At 35.7% G+C, this 20,542-nt stretch overlaps 1 protein-coding gene across 1 annotated transcript; it reads right to left on the reverse strand.

Moving 5' to 3' along the window:
• Positions 1-2,355: 2,355 nt before the first annotated feature.
• traf4b (tnf receptor-associated factor 4b) lies at positions 2,356-19,564 on the reverse strand. The gene is made up of 7 exons (XM_067376858.1): positions 19,236-19,564; positions 14,974-15,025; positions 13,436-13,540; positions 9,501-9,662; positions 9,080-9,241; positions 8,782-8,937; positions 2,356-3,214 (listed from the first exon to the last, which is right to left on the reverse strand). The coding sequence occupies exons 1-7, from the start codon at positions 19,376-19,378 to the stop codon at positions 2,555-2,557; spliced, it is 1,440 nt and encodes a 479-aa protein (XP_067232959.1). The 5' UTR covers positions 19,379-19,564; the 3' UTR covers positions 2,356-2,554.
• Between the last annotated feature and the right edge of the window lie 978 nt (positions 19,565-20,542).

Consider the following 20,542-nt stretch of genomic DNA (forward strand, 5'->3'; position numbering starts at 1 on the left):
TTGTTGAAAGAGGTACAGTAAGCCAGGGACAGAACATGATATTCCCAGTTAATGCCTCCCTTCTCACAATATTCATGTGATGTTATCTTTGAGTAAAATACGTAGTGGGAAAATGCTCATTTTTTTTTTAATGAAAGAATTAATGAATTAATTAACTTTTTTTTTTTTCGTGATTTAAAAAAACAACAACAAAAAAAAACCTGTTTCTTCTTAAAGTACAGTAATCATAATGATTATTACTTGTCACTGACATTTCATTTTATCAAATGTACTGTGAAGAAATAACATACTGTGTAACATTTTCAGACTCTGAAGGTACAATAAGCCCAATGACTATATGTATTCTTTTAATGTAACTGTCATTCTTTTTAAATTATGTTTAATTTTTTAACTTTTATTTCTTATGTACCTTTTATGTTTGTTTTTTTAAATTATTTCTTTATGTAAAGCACTTTGGGCTACTATTTTGTATTTTAAGTTCTATATATATATACATTTCACTTGTCTTTTTTTGCGGTTGCTGTTTCTAAAATCTTTGGTATAGCAGCTGATAAAAAATTAAATCGTCAAATTATTTCAAATATGTGGAAGTTTTAACTCACTGGTGAATTTGTACAAATCAACCCAAATCCTATAAGCTAACATTTAGTCATGTGTCATTTCGTTTAACCCGGAAGGGTTTAATTTCCGGTTGATGCGAAGAATCGAAGATCGAAGAAAGATAATCCACAAAAAAAAACCACCAAGCCATTTCCCAAAAACTGTGTTCAACTCTAATATTTCATTAATTAATTGTTCTTGTATGACATCTTTTATAAGCTTGGCACAGATTGTCAACACAAATGGTAAGGCAAAACTAGCATTGAGTGCTAACGCTATAATGATTTTGTAAGAAATTTCAAAGATTTGAGTTATAACTTTGTGTATTTTATATACACTATAGACTAGAAAAATGGCTTTTCCTTGGAGATAGTAATAATGTTTTTCATTAAATAAGGGTAAAACTTGCAGCAAATTTGTTCGAGAACACACTCTCCTGATGGAAGAGGATGTGGATGATGAACTAAGTCAAGCTCAGGTATATCAATCATATAAAGGCAGAATTATTTTTAGGATTATGGATAATCTCTACAAAGTCTGTATGCATCTTTCAGATTTCTGTCCAATGTAAGGAGAACCCTGACGGTCAAGATGGAATGATGGTATTTGACATGGAAGCCTTTCCCATGGAATCTGAAAGCTTAAAAATCTGAAAGATTCAAAAAACCATCAGCTTCACAAGTTTTTTCTGTGTAATTCAAAAATGTCTTGAAATTTTTAATGATTAAAAATAACAAAAGAGCAGTTGGTTATTTATTTTGTATTTCAGCTGTCCAAAAACAGTCCATTATGCTGTTTAATATTGCAAACTGGTATTTGGTTCAGTTCAGTTCAATTTATTTATATAGCACATTTAAAAACAACCATGGTTGTCCAAAGTGCTTAACAATGTCCCGAAAATAAAAATAAAGAGTCACACACAAATAAGACAAATACAAACCTTTATTTTTTAGCCTAGTTCTTGGAACATTTAGGAGCACCTGATTGGATGACCTCAATGCTTTAACGGGAGCGTGGACATGTAAAAGCTCTGATAAGTACTCAGGCGCCAACCCATTTAAAATCTTAAAAACAAACAATAAAATCTTGAAATCAATCCTAAAGCGGACAGGAAGCCAGTGTAGTGAAGCTAGGACAGGGGTAATGTGCTCATACTTTTTTGTCCCAGTCAAAAGCCGAGCTGCTGCATTTTGGACTAACTGTAAGCGTTGAAGAGATGACTTATCCAGACCAACATATAAAGAGTTACAATAGTCTAGTCTAGATGTTATTACACTTTCAAACTCCTTACGTGGCAGGTAGGGCTTGACTTAGCATATTAGCACAAATAGTTTTACTGTTTAATGCACATTGTTTTTCTTCTAGTTATTTACCAATAGTGGCTAATGAATGGAAACAAAAAAATTATGTTGCTTGTCGTAGACTTAAAATTTTGGTCTGTTCCTCACACAAAGCTATTAGAAAACATGGATCATAGTCTGTGGGCTAGATTTGTCACTTTTGTAGCTTTTATGGTGTCTTTTCATCATTTTAATTTTATGCTTTAAGAAATTCACATGAATTTGTCTAAATGATGACCGAATTTTCATTTTTGGATGAAATTACTTTGAAGAGCATGTGTTTTTCAATGGACGGACTGGGTGGTGCATTATTTTTTAACAGTGATATTTATAGGGTCAAACACTACACACATGAAACATGAAAATTAGCTGTAGTTTCATAAAAAGAAAGCCATTAGACATTTTAAATGTCACATTTTTTATTTATTTAAAAACAAACATATTGCAGAACAAAATACATACAAATGAAAAGACATACATGAAGTTTGTCAGTATTTAAATATCCTTCATCTGTGTTAAAACCCTGATTTAACAAAAATGCATCTTCATTTTTAATATGAGCAAAAAGGGCCACAAGAGATATATTTCAGATGATTTAACATTTATTCCAGAACTCAAGAGTTCAATATCTTCTGAACCACATCTATGGTGGCTTTAATGAAAATAGCATTGTCTCTTATATAGTTTCTTTTCTTCATCTCCTCATGCGTGATGAACTTTGGGTAGCCAAATCCCAGCATGCTCTCATCCAGACATCCCCCACGAACACTTCCAAGAGCTCCAGGCCGCGGCCTCTGGAAGTTCTTCCAGGTGGGATCCGGACTGAAGGTCTCTGTAATGTGCTGGGGCTTGGTGGCTGCCGGGTCGCTTTGATCCAACAGCGAGAAGGAAACACGGTAAGGGAAAGGCCACTCCAGCAGCCCATCGTACTCTCCTGGTAGAACTCGAATGTAGACTGACAAGTGAGAGCCCTCGCCACTGCCGTTCCCATTGGGAAAGGCGGACACTTGTAGACGATAACCATAGTTATGGGAGTAGAAGGCAGGACTAAACAATTCCAAACTTCCAGAAGTCCTGCTCTTAGCTTCTTGTAGTCGCTGGCTGTAGTCTGTGAGCTTCCAGAGCAATGTGCCATCTCGACTTCCAGAGAGTTCCTCCACTCCACGCCGCAGTTCCCTGAGCTCCAGCCTCTGACGATTAACCAGACCACACAGAAGTGAGAGATGGGTGTGGGTGCTCGCTTCAAGGTGTTGTGCCACTGCAGTCTTAGGGCACTATGAGTGAAACAGAGAGAATATTTTGATATTCATTTATAGCTAAATATGGTTAAACAAAAGAGAGATACTGTGGTTCCAAAACATGTTTTTTTGTCATTTTGGCATACTAGATAGCTTAGAAGAACTCAATGTTGCAACAGAAACTATTGACTCTCTCTTTTCAGCACTTTAGGCATGGTTGCTCCGTTGCGCTTAAAGAAGATTAAGGAAAATAGTCTGATGACGTGGTAGAACGAGCACACCTGCACCCTCAAGACGGCAGCCCGAGAAATGGAGCACAGCTGGAAGAAAACAAAACTAGAGGTTTTTCGCATTTTGTGGAAGGACAGTGTTACTGCATTCAGAAAGGCCTTAAAAACTGTTAGATATGCTTACTTTTTGACTCTCTTAGAAGAGAACAAACACAACCCCAGGTATTTATTTGATACAGTAGCTGTAATGTATGGAGCGGGACAACGGAGTTCGAGATCCACGTGCAGGCTTTATTCATAAGAAGAGCATAGTCAAACAGGCAGTAGGTCGATCACCAGCAAACAGTAACAAGAAGGCAAGGAAAAAAGAGTAATCCAAAAACACAGACAATGGTCAAGGCAGGCAGCAAACGATCAAAAACAAGGTCCAGGATCAAAACACAGGTAGTGATGGCCGATTTCAAAACACTGCTTCATGAAGCTCCGAAGCTTCATGAATCTTTTGTTTCAAATCAGTGATTCGGAGCGTGTATCAAACTGCTAAAGTCAGATGATTTTAGTAAACGAGGCTTCGTTACGTCATCACTGTTTCGAAACAGTTCGAAATTTCAATAGTTCACCGATAGAGGGCTGCCGATGATAAAGTGAGCCCATGAATCATTCACTGAGAACTATTGAACAAGTGTCTAGGGCTTTTCCCCATTGGTTTTACCTGATCTCTGATCAGTTTTATACATTTGTAGATGTTTTAATTATACATTGGAATGATTAAAATTAATAATGGTGGTTATTAATCTCTTATTGGCCTGTTTAGCTTGAGCCATGGAACAAAGAAACAAGCCTTTAAAATTGATAAAAGAACACATATTATACAGACACTCTATTTAATCTTATTAGATGATTAGTTAATTCCATTTGATTGATTTTACTTTCAATAAAACTTCTGCAATACATTTGTTAAAGGGTATTTTTAATGCATGTTTGGCCTGAGTTTTGTTGCATTTCCACTGTTCTGACCACTAGGGGTCACCGTGGAGACGGGTGTCAGATTGTTTCGAAGCCTCGAATCATTACGGCACATTTGCTTCAACTGTTTCAGTGTTTCACAAAGCCTCGATCTGCCCATCACTAAACACAGGCTAGGCAAAACAAGGCAGGACAAGAAACAAACAGAATGCAAACCAATGGCTAAACAATACTCAGCAATGTGTGTGTGTGTCTGAGTGCAGCTTATAAAGTGTCACTGATTCGAAACAGGTGTGAGTGTGTGATTGGTTCCTAGATGGGGAATTGTGGGAAATGGAGTCCATATGATGACAACAGAACACGGACCCAGGGCACATGTAACAGTGGCGAAATAAAGCTTCGTAATGACTTTATGAATTTCTTTACTTGCAAGATTGATACTATTAGAGAGAAAATTATAACCATGCAAACATCTACTACAGTATCACATCAGACATCATGCTACACTCTAAAAATGCTGGGTTAAAAACAACCCAAGTTGGGTTGAAAATGGACAAACCCAGCGGTTGGGTTAAATGTTTGCTCAACCTGCTGGGTAGTTTTATTTAAACCAACTATTATTTAAAAATTGCTATATGGCTAGCTTAAAATGAACCCAAAATTAAAAACCAGATGCAATTAGAGACAACAATAATAGGAAAAAGGTGAATGTTTATTAATAAGCTTTAATATTTTATTAATATAAATTTAATAGCTTAATAGGTTATTAATTTAAATGTATTAATAAGCAATTTAATAAATGTTTATTGTTTAATAATTATTAATTGAACATTAATAAATGTTCATTTCCAACATACTTTGGGTTCATTTTAATTAAGCAATACAGTCATTTTTAAACAATAGTTGAGTTAAATAAAACTACCCAGCAGGTTGGGCAAACATTTAACCCTACCGCTGGGTTAAAACAACCAAATTGCTGAGTGTATAGACCCCATGGGGAGCAATTACATTCATTCTTTTGAATAGACTCGAAAATTACTTTGGCATTAGTGGAACTGCATTGGCATGGTTCAAAACATATTTATCTGACAACTTATCTGACCAATCATTATTATCAATTTGTAGCAGTAATGGCAGAGACATCGATAACAAGTTCAGAATGGAGTACTACAAGGCTCAGTACTATGACCGTTGCTTTTCACTCTGTACATGCTACCCTTAGATATCATTAGGAAGCATGGAATTGGTTTCCACTGTTACGCTGATGATACTAAGCTCTATATTTCTTCGCACCCTAATAAAACAAACTTATTCCCAAAATGCATAGTTGATATAAAAAAATTGAATGACTATTTCCTATACCGCTTAATTCTGAAAAAATGGAGGTTTGAATTATTGGACCAAAAACTTCCACACATAATAACAGAATACTGTCTAACAGTTGATGGCTGCTCAGTCAAGTCTTCATCGTATTGCCTATCTATCATCGCATCCTTCATGTCTATTGCGATCTCAAAATTCTGGCCAGTTGAAAACACCTAGAATATCAAAATCAACTGCAGAAGGTTGATCCTTTTCCTATTTAGCACCCAAGCTCTTGAACAGTCTTCCTAGCCTTTTTCCGGAAGCAGACGCACTCTGTCAGTTTAAATCAAAACTAAAAACACATCTCTTTAACCTGGCAAACACATAACACATTATCACATTTCTATAATTCACATCCGTTAAGGGATTGTTAGGCTGCATATGTCAACCCTGACTGGGAACACTTCCCATAACACCCGATGTACTTGTTACATCATAAGAAGAATGGCATCTAAGCTAATATTAGTCTCTCTATTTTTCCTGAGGTTACCGTAGTCAGTCGTATCTGGTCCGTATCCAGATCAGATGTTGGACCTGCACCTAGAGACGACCACAATGCAGCCCTGAATGTCAACAGAGATCCTGTCAACTAGCCGATCCCCTGTAAAGGCCTCATCGATATGACAGCCATCGGCACAGATCCTCAGCAAAGACCAAAAGAACCAGACAAGTCCTCTGCACAGACCTATGACCAGCTTCGTCTTCATACTGGCATGATGACTCCAATCTTCAAGCAAAAGGAACTGGATAAAATATCTGAATGCTACCGATCCACAATCTGATTTCTAACTTAATGCAGCCTGAATCATAATCACACCATGATTCGTTCACGAAATGAACTGTGTTTGCATCATTGAATCATTTTCCTGTTATTACTGTAAAGCTGCTTTGAAACAATCTGTATTGCATAAAGCGCCATATAAATAAAGGTGACTTGACACACTTTTTCAGCAGCCTTAGTTCCCGAAGTAATTTTTCCATTCATTTTTCTCATAAGAATCCTTTGTTAAAGAGTTACAAGTCATGAACCAAAAATGAATCACCAACAAAACTATCAACGATTTGAATCAAAAAGTATTTGAAAATCAGACAAAAAAGAAAAAATTACAAGACCATGAAATTAAAACTGACAAATCTTACTTTTTAAATGAATATTGCAGTGTTTATTATAAATAATTTATCCGAGCACAAAAGGTTAAAGGTGATAAAGAGGATCTTTTCGTCGACTGAGAAACCAAAGACTGTTAGTGAGTTTTTGAAATGAGCGCATGTGTAAGAACATCCCCCCTCATTTCGAGGGAACGCCTCCCAAAACTCGTGCACGAGTATTGGAACACGAGTGTTTACCACCGGCATTCGCTGTGTCGTGTTAGTGGATTCATTATGTCGGACTCACCGCAGGTAACTCATAATCTGCAGTTGTTACTCCTGTCTCCTGACAAAAACATTGCATGCGGCGCCTGTGGAGTGTGGAAAGTTACTGGAGCGCGCAGCCGCGCTCGTCTCTCACAAGGAACGACACGGCAGTGATTGACAAGCCAGAGGGCCAATCGTTTACGCGATGATCGCGTAAACGATTGGCTGATGTTTTTAAGGCCCTACCTCGTGCACAGATGATGCATATTAATATTATTCATTTCAGTGCACCTAATATAGTCTTTTATCAGTTAGTAAAGACAGTTTCAAGTAATATTGCAAAAATGTATAAAACAAAACATCCTCTTTAGCACCTTTAACCGTTAGCAGACAGTACCAAACTCTGCCACCAGGTGCCACTACCAGAAGGTATGTTCTGTTGTCTGCCACTTTAAATGATCAAGCTCTTTAAAGGGAAACTCCATCGTTTTTTCATATTAAACTATGTTATTCCCTTAACTAAGACGAGTTGATACATACCTCTCTCGTCTCAGTGCGTGCACTAAGTCTTGCGGCGAAACTTTGTTAGCACTTAGCTTAGCCCAGTTCATTCAATAGGGGCCAAGCAGAGAAGCTACCAAACACCTCCACGTTTTCCCTATTTAAATACAGTTACTCGAGTAGTATATCTTCACTCGTGAAAAGTCCTCTCACCGGCCCCGGCTCCCTCGCCTCCTCCCTCTCATTTCCGTCAATAGAACCAACGTGACTTTTACAGGAGAGGGAGCGGGGGCCGGTGAGAGGACTTTTCACGAGTGAAGATATTACTGCGCCAAGTCAAAGTGCTCCCGAGCACTTGCTATGGTATTCCGCCATACAATATAGTTATCCATTTTACACGCTTAGAAAAGCGCAACGTTTTGTTTTGTGTCACCGTCCTAGGTCGAGTTACACTACTCGAGTAACTGTATTTAAATAGGGAAAACGTGGAGGTGTTTGGTAGCTTCTCTGCTTGGCCCCTATTGAATGAACTGGGCTAAGCTAAGTGCTAACAAAGTTTCGCCGCAAGACAGAGCGATTTAGTGCACACACTGAGACGAGAGAGGTATGTATCAACTCGTCTTAGTTAAGGGAATAACATAGTTTAATATGAAAAAACGGTGGAGTATCCCTTTAAATTTGGGTGGATTCCGACTGGCTGTCAATGTTTTTATCATTCTTCAGCTGGGAAAAGTCTCTCTTTCAGTGACATTGTTCCTCTGTCTCATTATCGTTAAAGTTGTATATAGTTCTCGTCCTTGGTGCGAACTGGCCTTTACAATATGACAGAGTGTCAGTGTTACTTTATCATTTATAGTTGAATAATACAATAACAAGAATGTTTTGCAGACAAAAAAAAAGTTTTAATTTTAACTCAAATAATAATAGTTTTATTTTGTTCATTTATTAGTTATCTGCATAATTAATAGTTTTCTTTTTGTATTGTACAGTTTTTTTAAATATCGGTGCATCCCTATTGAAAAGTGTTGCTTGCGCTATTTTTTTTTTAAAAAAGGAATACAACCAGTGTTATTTTGTTATCTACAAGCAAACATTGTGCCAAATACATTTCGGGTCACCTGTACTTCTCATACACAAGATATCACATCTAATATTCATCACAGACTTCAGAACTGTAGATCATACCCTATGTTTGCAGCCAGCCTCCTTAAATGGGCAAAGCACCATAGCAGTGCTGCATCCTTCCTTTACATGTGCCATTAAAGTCTCTCGAGTGATACCCGGTGTGCCGCACCTGTTAGGGCACTGCACGGGGACGCGTGGACACTGCTGCTGATGAGGCTGTGAATACAAAAGCCTGATGAATGCACTCTCTTTACCACAATCAAAACAATACATTCAGAAAATAGAATAAAAAATAATTGAAAAGTGTATGTGCAAATAAATGTTGAAAAGGTAGGATGGTAGAATAAAGTAAACTGACCTGAATAGTGTCATAGAGGAACTCTTTTCTGCAGTATCTGCAGGGCAGTTTGCGTTTAGGACACTCTGACACAGAGTGCTGGGCCAAAAGTCGCCGCACCATACGAGCACCACATTTATTCTCACAGTACACACTCTCTTCAGGACAAACACCCTGGTGACTCTGAATGAGGTCAGAGAGGGACACACAGAGCAGTGTTGAAACAAGATTGTTTTTGCTAACCCTGTATTTTTGTGTGTGAAAATGCAAGAGACCTTAAAATAATACATTTTTAAAAAGATGTTAATGTTAATATTTATACACTACCATTTCTAAATCATTACAAATATTACTAAACTTAAATGGTTTGTATTTATACAATAAAGTATCAGAGGTGGGACTGAACAAAACAACAATGAAGAATGCAATGCATGTGTCTGACCTCATATGCCTCCCCGGTGAACTGGTCTCCACAGTGATCACAGTGTAGTTTTCTCTTAGCGCAGTCATGCTGCAGGTGCTCAGGCAGTTCACGTCTCAGCAACTTCACGGAGCAGCGGTTTGGACACGACACCACGTTAAACTCGCACACGGACAAATGGGCCTGGAGGTGCAGTAAGAAATCCAGTGTGAGAGTGAGATTTGACTGTTTGTTGCATGTCTTGCTTCCGTACCGTTCAAAAGTTTGGGGTCGGTAAGATTTTTGAATGTTTTTTAAAGAAGTCTCACCAAGGCTGCATTTATTTGATCAAAAATACAGTATAAACAGTAATAGTGAAATATTATTACAATTTATTTACATTTGTGTAAGAAAAATATCCATATTTAACAAATTATAAAGAACGAAGAAAGTGTAAAACTCACGCAGTTCAAAAAATAAATAAATAAAAAAGCGTAACTGACAAACGCATTGCCTTTATTAACCTCCCGGATCCGTGTGGAGTACGTTTATGATGGATGGATGCACTTTCTTCAGCTTCATACTCGTTGGTCCCATTCACTGCCATTATAAAGCTTGGATGCATCAGGATATTTATTAAAGGGGTGGTTCAATGCGATTTCACTTTTTTAACTTTAGTTAGTGTGTAATGTTGCTGCTTGAGCATAAACAGTATCTGCAAAGTTACAGCGCTGAAAGTTCAATGCACACGGAGATATTGTCTTTTAAAGTTATGGCAGTTTAATGCCTACAAAAACGGCCGGTTTGGACTACAACGAGCTTCTTCCCGGGTTGGTGACATCATAAACCCTTGCTATTAACATAAACACGCCCCCGGGAACACGCAACAAAGTGGGCGAGGCCATGTGGCGCAGTATAATGGAAGCGGAAGAGTTGTGTACACCGGACGCGAGCGGCGCGATGCGACGCGTCAAAAGATATAGAACCCATTATTATCTGTGATATTTTCTACACTGGATGCGGCGCTCACATTCCAGAATCTACACGAGTTTAATGCTGGATTTGCACAAAAGCTATTACTGAAAGATGAAGCAGTTCCCACTTTAAAAGCAGAAGCTGCTGTTTATCAGCCCCAAACTGTAAGTACATTTTATTGTTTGTCTTTTAAACGTAATGTTATAGTTCTGTTGCTATTTTTAATGCATCAAGGACATAAGAGCAACTCGTTTTTGCTAGCCAGTTAGCTAAATTGTAGTGCAACAAACACCAACAAACTTCTATGTTCATAGACAAACAGTTGTTCATGCTATAAATTAAACGCTACCTTTACAAAAATGCGACTACTCAGGCATGTATTTACTACAGGAAAGCTTTAATCAGGATAAAACTGTATACTGAAAGCTAACAAACAGCAGTGACAGCATATCTAAACACTTTGACACAAATACTAAATGAAATACAATTCATAAATATCCTTCAAAAGCCGCGATTGCAGAGGTTCTACTTTTTCCTCTTCATCTGGGTCTGATTCGGCTCAATTTGATACAGCAATGTAGGCGCTATTATTTACTTTCCACCTAAGCGCGTAACTACGAATGGTAAGGGGCGTGGCGTTTCCGGACGCTTCAGCGAAACACGACAGACTGGGCCAGTAACCAACCTGCTGACCAATCTGAGCACATTGTGTATGTCGGAGGGAGTGGCTTCATAGAAGCAGGAAGTCAAACGAGCCGTTCATATGACAGTGGAAACAGAGGTGTAGAATTAAGATAAAATATATGAAAAATACAGCATTTTAAAAAAAACAAAGCATTAAGACATGTTAAACTGTGCCCCCAAAACACAATAAAGCCTAGAAAAAAAACACGTAACCCCCCCTTTAATATAACTCATATACATCTAAGATGGCTTGAAGGTAGGCAAAGTTTGGGGTGATTTTCATTTTAAAGTAGGGCTGGACGATATGGCCAAAATTTATATCACGATATAATTCTTAATTTCGGTCGATACGATATAATTCCGATATCGATATGAACTATGTAATAGCGCCCAAAAAAATTGCCAAGAACGGCCACAACGTCTGAAAAATGAATTTGCCAAATCTATGAAATCTCTTCCTATAAAACTATATAATATTTAAGAAATAAAAACAGTACAAATAAATTTATGTTCAGCTTTTATTTGTACGTAGCCTTCATACAAACATAAAAAATAAACATAAGACTCACTCACTTTTGTAATATTAATATCTTTAACATTAAACTATAATGTAGGCTGATTTTATTATCCTTAATATAGATTAAAACAAAAGTGCTTCAGCCAAGATAAAGATTGTGAACAGTAAAAACAGAAGAAAAAAAAACAGTGAGAAACAACAAAAACACATTGCTGGGGCAGGAACATTGTTGAGTGTTGATGACACTAGGGGTGCAATGGTTCAAATTGCTCATGGTTCGGTTCGTATCACGGTTTTAGGGTCACGGTTTTGGTACAGTTCCGAACCGTACCGAAACTGTGACCCTAAAAATAAGACTACTGTCAAATAAAAATAAAGAAAATAAGAACAAACGATCAAACTACAAGCAAATAAGTAGATCAAAAATAAGAACAATAAAGCAAATATTCAAATAAAATAAACAGTGCTTTTCAGGTTTTCAGGTACAGAATGGATAAAGTAATCAAATATAAAATATCACTGCATATTATCTTTACTGTATAAAATAAATAAAGATGAATCATTATTGAAGTTACAAAAACTATTCAGTCAAGAGCAGTGAGTGATTTCTTTGTTATTTGTTGTTTGATTTAACATTAAAAACAGGCAGCAGGAATATTTTTTTCCCTTTAAGACATGCACGATCCAGTACATATACTGTTACACATGCGATGTCTTTCTCGACTGTTATACGTTTACTTAAGACATAACCGACTATGTTTGCTAGGATACTCGCCAAGACGGACATGTTGACTTAATTTTTGTATGAATTTTTCCGCCGAAGCGCAAGACTTGAAAGAGAAGTCAGTATTTGCGCGCTGACTGAAATAAGCGTGTGCGCGCGTCGGATGAGCGCACACAAATCTTCTCACAGCGCGTGCGAGTTCTCTTACGCGTCTTGTTCTTGAAGGTTTAAGAGCATTAGAGCATACGGCACTAGCTGTTAACAGTTTACAAAGAGTGACTGTTTTGTCCACGCTTTTTGATTATCGTTGTTGTAACGTTTTGCGCATCCATCGACTGAAACATACATTATCTGAACTCTGTCTGTCTGTTTTCCATGTTGCTATTTTAAACAAACCATATTAACGCTGAGCACTGGCTGATGGCTGCGTGTCTCTGTGGTGTACGTCATCACGCCAATGGCCAATCGCGTTCTGCTCTTTCTAACGGCTGCGCCTCAAGTAAGTGAGAAATGTTGTAATGTATATATCGAAATACCGGAAATGTGTTTAAAAATCATATCACCGTTATCGAATAAAATTATATCGCGATATATATTGATATTGAATTATTGTCCAGCCCTATTTTAAAGTAAACTAATCCTTTAAAGGGATAGTTGAAAATTCTGTCATCATTTACTCGCCCTCAGGTTGTTCCAAACCTGTATAAGTTTCTTTCTTCTGTTGAACACAAAAGAAGATATTTTGTTGGTAACCAGACAGATGACGGTAGCCAATGACTTCCATAGTAGTTTTTATTTCCTACTTTGGAAGTCAATGGCTACGCCAACTGTCTGGTTACCAACATTCTTCAAAATATCTTCTTTTGTGTTCAACAGAAGAAACTCATACTGATTTGGATCAACTTAAGGGTGTTTAAATGATGACAGAATTTTCATTTTTGGGTGAACTATCCCTTTAACAAAACTATCCCTTTCAAAAACCATAAAGAAATATATTAAATCCTACAAAGATGTATGTACAAATATCTACAAATACAACCGAGATTTGAGTTTGTGTGTGTCATGCCATTTATTGACCTGGAGAAGCTTGTTCTGTGCAGTCCAGCGGCAGCCCTCCTCACTGTGGATGCAGCGGATGGGCAGGGACAGAATCTGCTGTTCCAGTTCCACATCTGGAAAAATCTGAAGTCAGAATTCCACATTTATAACTGTGTACTGGAGAAGAACATTGAAAAGCATAGCAAGATTGCTGTGATTACTTGCACGATTGCTTTTATATGACAGTTCAATAACAAGAAGTTACACTGGGTTAAAAAATGCTGGGTTAAAAACAACCCAAGTTGGGTTGAAAATGGACAAACCCAGCGATTGGGTTGTTTTAACCCAGCGGTAGGGTTAAATGTTTGCCCAACCTGCTGGGTAGTTTTATTTAACTCAACTATTGTTTAAAAATGACTGTATTGCTTAATTAAAATGAACCCAAAGAATGTTGGAAATGAACATTTATTAATGTTCAATGAATAATTATTAAACAATAAACATTTATTAAATTGCTTATTAATACATTTATATTAATTAACTATTAAACTATTAAATTTATATTAATAAAATATTAAAGCTTATTAATAAACATTCACCTTTTATCTATTATTGTTGCCTCTAATAGCATCTGGTTTTTAATTTCCAATTTTGGGTTCATTTTAAGCTAGCCATATAGAAATAATTAAACAATAGTTGAGTTAAATAAAACTACCCAGCAGGTTGAGCAAACATTTAACCCAACCGCTGGGTTTGTCCATTTTCAACCCAACTTGGGTTGTTTTTAACCCAGCATTTTTTAGAGTGTAAAATTCAGTAATCCTATATTTTAGACACAATATTGCCAGAATTGCCCATTTTTGATCTGCCAAAGAAAATGTTTCCAAAGCCGAATCATCTGTAGCATAAAACAATGGCGTTCCTAAATTAAAGGTATAGTTCAGCCAAAAATGAAAATTCTGTCATTATTTACTCACCCTCAAGTTGTTCCAAACCTGTATACATTTCTTTGTTCTGCTGAACACAAAAAGGACGATATTTTGATAAAAGTTTGTATCCACGCACTTTGGGACACCATTGACTTCCATAGTAGGAAAAGAAATACTATTGACGTCAATGGTGCCCCAGAACTGTTTGGTTACCCATATTCTTCAAAATATCTTCTTTTGTGTTCAACAGAATAGACATTTTTTTACAGGTTTGGAACAACCTGAGGGTGAGTAAATGATTACAGAATTTTCATTTTTGGGGGAACTATCCCTTTAATTAGTGTTGTTGAACAAATCACTTGAATGAATGATTCAATGACTCGCTCATAAGACAATCATTTGTTGCCATCTACTGGCATAATAATTTAAAAGTTAGGCTGTGTATCAGCATTCAAATTCAAGGACAGAAACTGTTGCCAATTTAATATATGCAGGACTAACCTATGTAAGAACAAAAAATAAGTATAATTGTTTAATATAAGGGAAAGCCTGTATTTTGAAAATTTTCTGTTAAAACATCAGAGGATTGATCATGCTTGGATGAAATCAGAAGGGATTTGAAACTGTAGTATGTTTTGATACACTCACTTTTGCATAATCCAGTGGCAGCTGGTCCTCTGGGCACTTGAACACACCTTCACTATTAAAAGCAAAGTTGCATGTTATTCAATGAAGGATTATCATGATGAATTTGCCTTGTTCACATGTTTTTGCTTTTCTTGCATAACAGAAAGTGACACTTATTAGAATTTCATGAGCATTATATTCTACATTTCTACATTATATGTTGTGGGTTGAAAAGCAGTTCACAGTTGCCTCTATGTTATAAAGCCTAAATGATTCACAGCCGAATTTGACAGGAACTTCAGAATCACCTCCCACACCACAAACTGACGGAGGGCCTTCAGGAGAATGTGAGTGAATCAATGTGAGTGAATCATCCATCTGGGATACATAATATGGGGAAGCAGTACAATCAACACATCACATATTAATAGAGCTGTGATCTTTCCATTACGTGTGACACAGAAGCACATCGTCATTTCAAAATCCTATGGGGAATTTTCACAAAAGTCCCAGGGGGCTTTAGATGGAAATGTGATAGCTGCATTTTTTTGAGGCAGATCAGAAGTGTCATTCGTGTGCCCACTCAGATTTTTGAACAGATACAATTTCCATTAAATAACCCTTATTTTATTATTATTTTAGTATAAAATGTAATTTATTCCTGTGTAAAAGCATCAATACTCCAGTCTTCAGTGTCACATGATCCTTCAGAAATAATTCTTAAATGCTGATTTGCTGCTCAAGAAACATTTATTATTATTATCAATGTTGAAACCAGTTGTGCTGCTTAATATATTTGTGGAAACCATGATTTGTCTCTGGATACACTGATGAATAGAAAGTTCAGAAGAACAGCATTTATTTCTATTTCAAATAAATGCGGTTCTTTTGAACTTTCTATTCATTAAAGTGTCCAAAATAAAACATATATCACGGTAACAAACTATAATAATATAAATAATAGAACAAACTGTACTATTAACTTAATGCGACCCAAAATCTTATACAGACCCAAAAGTTTTGACAGTAGTATATACCTTGAAAAAGAATTAGTATTGTTCTTATTTATTTGTTATTAAACAATAATTTACACTTAACACTAGATAGGTAGATAGGTAAAAATATATGTTGTTGCATTTCATGGTTATACCATTTTAGACATTTTAGAGTAAAAAAAAAACTTCAAATCATGACTTTTTCCCATGGAAAACAAAAATCATTAAAGGGTTAGTTCACCCAAAAATGAAATTTCTGTACTCATCCTCATGTCGTCCCAAACCCCTAAGGTCTTCATTCATCTTCGGAAGACAAATTACAATATTTTTGATGAAATTCTGGAGGTTAAGGGATCCTCAATAGAAAGCAATGAAATTACCATATTCAAAGTCCAGAAAAGTAGTAAAGACGGTAAAGGTACAAACTTAATGTTATGAAGCGACAAGAATACTACAAAAATGACTATGACCACCTTAGTCACGTTGACTATTTTAACAATGCAAAGTTGCTTTCTATTGAGGATAAAAAAAAACTCTCGGATTTCATCAAAAATACCTTAATTTGTGTTCTGAAGATGAATGAAGGTCTTACGAGTTTGGAGCTACATAAGGGTGAGTACTTGATGACAAAAATTTTTGGGTGAACTAACCCTTTAATAGCATAAAAGTAGTTTTACTTAGTTTATTATTAGTATTATTATATAAACAAAATGTATTTTTGTAATTGTAATTTGTTTTTTTCTTTCTTTCTTTTCAATTTGGTCATGTATTATCTTATCTTGACTAGGTCACTGAACGAGTCAAATGGAGCCCCTGAAAAAGTAGGTGCATCATTCCCTTCAGGCAGATGCATGCTATATCATATTAAAAATGTTGCAGTTTAACATAATAAAGCCTGTATCTATATTGTTCCTAACAGTATTGCTATTAGGTTAGGTAAGAGAGCAGACCATACATTGACTCTTGCTCTAAATACCTGCTGATAGTCACTTTTTAAATCGCTGCATGCATTTCCTCACAGCAGTTCAATTCACAGACTTACATTTGAATTAGTAATTCATTTAAAATGAATAGTCTAATTGAAAAGCATGTGTTAGTCTGTTAGAATGTGAATGGACGAGACTGTCAATCACTGTGATAACATCCACAGGATAACACAGGACAATGAATGCGATTGTTCAAGTCATTACACCTGCGAACCACACAACTCTGCGTTATGACTATGAGACTGAGAAGACAAGACATGGAATGATAAGAATGGGTCATAACCCAAAACTGTGCTAGCTTATGGTTGAGTAATACTACCAAATAAACTGACTCACTGCATACTTTCTTTTCACATGAACTCCCTTAGGCAGTTTTCAAATGGAGATCACAAAACTGATTAAAAAAAAACATTCTGTAGTATTTTGAATATGCTATAAACGCTTAAATTTTAAAACGTAAAAGAGGAAAACATGTCATTTTATGTAAACATTACTTTGTAAAACCTATATAGACAGAAAGGACTAAGAGTCTGTAGCCTGAGGGATTTTTTTGTGTCACTCTGTCATCTTGCTTGACCTGTTTGGCGTTTGTTTATTACTACTCTGTCATAGGAGCAATTATTTTTAAGTGATACTTTTCACATAGACAATGAAAAATGTAACAAGGACACTGCAGATCTATTAAATTATTTAAAAATATGTTAAAAATGCAGATGGTGACTTAAAAGGATAGTTCACCCAAAATTGAAAATTTGATGTTTATCTGCTTACCCCCAGTGCATCCAAGATGTAGGTGACTTTTTTTCTTCAGTCGAACGCATATTATGATTTTTAACTCCAACCGCTGCCGTCTGTCAGTCAAATAATAGCAGTAGATGGGAACTTCAACTATAATAGTAAATAAAACTTCCATAGACAAATCAAAATTAAAACATGCGGCTCGTGACGACACATTAATGTCCTAAGACACGAAACGATCGGTTTGTGCGAGAAACCGAACATTATTTATATCATTTTTACCTCTAATACACCACTATTTCCAACTTCGTTCAGCTTCCTGTTAGTGAGGTCAAAAAACGCGTTCTGAAGACGGAAGTGATGTCTCACCCATATACTTCAATGAGCGAGAGACATCACTTCCGTTGTCAGAGCGCGATCAGACCTCACTAAGCGAATGCTGAACACAGTTGGACATAGTGGTGTATTAGAGGTAAAAATTATATAAATAATGTTCGGTTTCTCACACAAACCGATCGTTTCGTGTCTTAAGACATCAATGTGTCGTCACGAGCCGCAGGGTTTAATTTGGATTTGTCTAAGGAAGTTTTTTCGACTCTTATTGTTCAAGTTCCCAATCACTGCTATTATTTGACTGACAGACGGCAGCGGTTGCAGTTAAAAATCATAATTTGCGTTCGACTGAAGAAAAAAAGTCATCTACATCTTGAATGCCCTGGGGGTAAGCAGATAAACATCAAATTTTCATTTTTGGGTGAACTATCCCTTTAAATATGCCTTTTGAACTCCACCACATATGTTTTATGTAATGACAAGGCTTGCTAAATTTTAGATGATATAACCCTAAGAAAATTTCAATAATATGTATAGATATTTCATTTACACTACTGTTTAAAAGTTTAAGGTCTGTAAGATTTATCAATGTTTTTGAAAGAAGTTTCCTAAAACTGCTATGTTTAATAAAAACAGTAAAAACAGTATTATTGAAATAAAATAACTTTTTTCTATTTGAATGTATTTTAAAATGTAATAGAAATAGAAATCTTTCATAAGATTATAAATGTCTTTACTGTACTTTAACTTAATGCAACTTGCTGAATACAAATCTTACTTATTTAATGGTTATTATTTAATGGTTACTTACTTATTTAATGGTTATTATTACTTACACCAACAATGATTATATATATATATATATATATATATATATATATATATATATATATATATATATATATATATATATATACATAAAAACGTTAGAACACAAATAAAATGTAAGTGAACACAAATATTACATTTCAAAGAAAAATTATTATTTTGAATTGTCTGTTTTTTTGATTGTTTGTTTTTTACTTTGCCTTTCATTATTCATCAATGACCCAGACTTCATGGTCTGTTATGTCCAGTTAGTGTTTTATAGACATGTCACGTGAATATCTCATCACATTTCACATTACAATGCGCATGTTAAAAAATAACTTATGCATATAATTACATTAAAATGCGTCCGGCCGCAGTTTGCCCTCGCTTTCGTCAGACAGGTGTAAAGAATCAGCGTTACCTGAGATACTCCTGCAGGCAGGTGTCGCAGAATCTGTGTCCGCAGGTGGACACCTGCACGGGATCCCTCATCGGCTTATCACACAGAGGACAATAAAATCTCTTCCTCGGCCTCTCTAGAAACTTTAAATCTAAACCTGGCATAATACAGTACCTTTGTGGATATCAACTTCAGACTGCAAACTGATAAACTGCTGATATAAAACTTTACAACTAATTTTACAGAGATGAACAATCCTATTGGTAGGTTAAATTCCTACAGTAAAAAAGAATCGATCTATCATGACATTTCCGTCTTCAGAAAGGTACAGCACAGGGGAACGTTTACTCGCTCCAACTGTCCGTCTGCACTTCTGCCCCGCCCACAGGAGCGAGAGGAGGAGGAGCCACGAGCTTCCACACTTCTACACGTCATAGTCCGATATGGGCAGTGTTACTTTACTGTTGTTATTTATTAATGACATACTATTAGTATCTTGTTTTAATAATGTTTTAAAGTTTTTACTTTTACATTTTCCGTTGTAATTTTTTATTTTACAGTTTTAGTCATTTGTATTAGATTTTTTATAAATAGACTGTAGATTTTAGCCTATTGTTTATTAACGTTTTATATATTTTAGTACATCAAGTTGAAGGAAAATGAGAAATGTTGCTTTGGCCACTATTACAACATGGGCTGTGTTATTTTATTGTCACTGAGATACTGTTTTAATGTATTTTTTTTCTTTTTGTGTGTGTGTGTTTCTGTAATTTTTTTTAAGTGTTTTAAATTTGCTATGCTTATATAATTTTTATGGATGTTATTTCAGCTGTAGTAATTTTAGTACTTAAAATTAAACAAAACGAAAATTAGAAATGCTGCCTTGGCTCTATATATATATATATATATATATATGTGTGTGTGTGTGTGTGTGTGTGTGTGTGTATAAGTGAATTCAAATTCATGATTAATCACATCTAACATAAAAGTTGTAAATATATCATATATATGCATATACACGCATAATAAAAATAATATATGTATGTGTGTATACACACGCACACACACATACATACAAACACACACGTATATTTACAAACTTTAATGTTAGAAGCAATTAATTGATTTGACAGTACTAATACAGTGTATATAGAGAATTTCATTATGGTTAACGTTTGTTTTTTATGGTTTTACTTTTAATTTCCTATAACAACCTTGAATACATTTAGTTCCAATTTAAGTCTTTCCTCCTCCCTTGTTAACCTGTTTTCTCAGTGTTGATACTGATATTCGACACCTCCACAGGGCTCACAATTCAAATGGTATGA

This window comes from Chanodichthys erythropterus, chromosome 22, assembly GCF_024489055.1.
Source record: "Chanodichthys erythropterus isolate Z2021 chromosome 22, ASM2448905v1, whole genome shotgun sequence".
NCBI classification, from domain to species: domain Eukaryota; kingdom Metazoa; phylum Chordata; class Actinopteri; order Cypriniformes; family Xenocyprididae; genus Chanodichthys; species Chanodichthys erythropterus.

What these genes read in the sequence shown, in the direction of transcription:
- traf4b (XM_067376858.1), bottom strand. Translation starts at nt 19,378, where the DNA reads ATGCCAGGTTTAGATTTAAAGTTTCTAGAGAGGCCGAGGAAGAGATTT. An exon ending in TGCCTGCAGGAGTATCTCAG is followed by an intron (nt 15,026 to 19,235) that starts GTAACGCTGATT and finishes TGCTTTTAATAG; the next exon opens with TGAAGGTGTGTTCAAGTGCC. An exon ending in AGGCTGGCTGCAAACATAGG is followed by an intron (nt 3,215 to 8,781) that starts GTATGATCTACA and finishes TTTCACTCATAG; the next exon opens with TGCCCTAAGACTGCAGTGGC.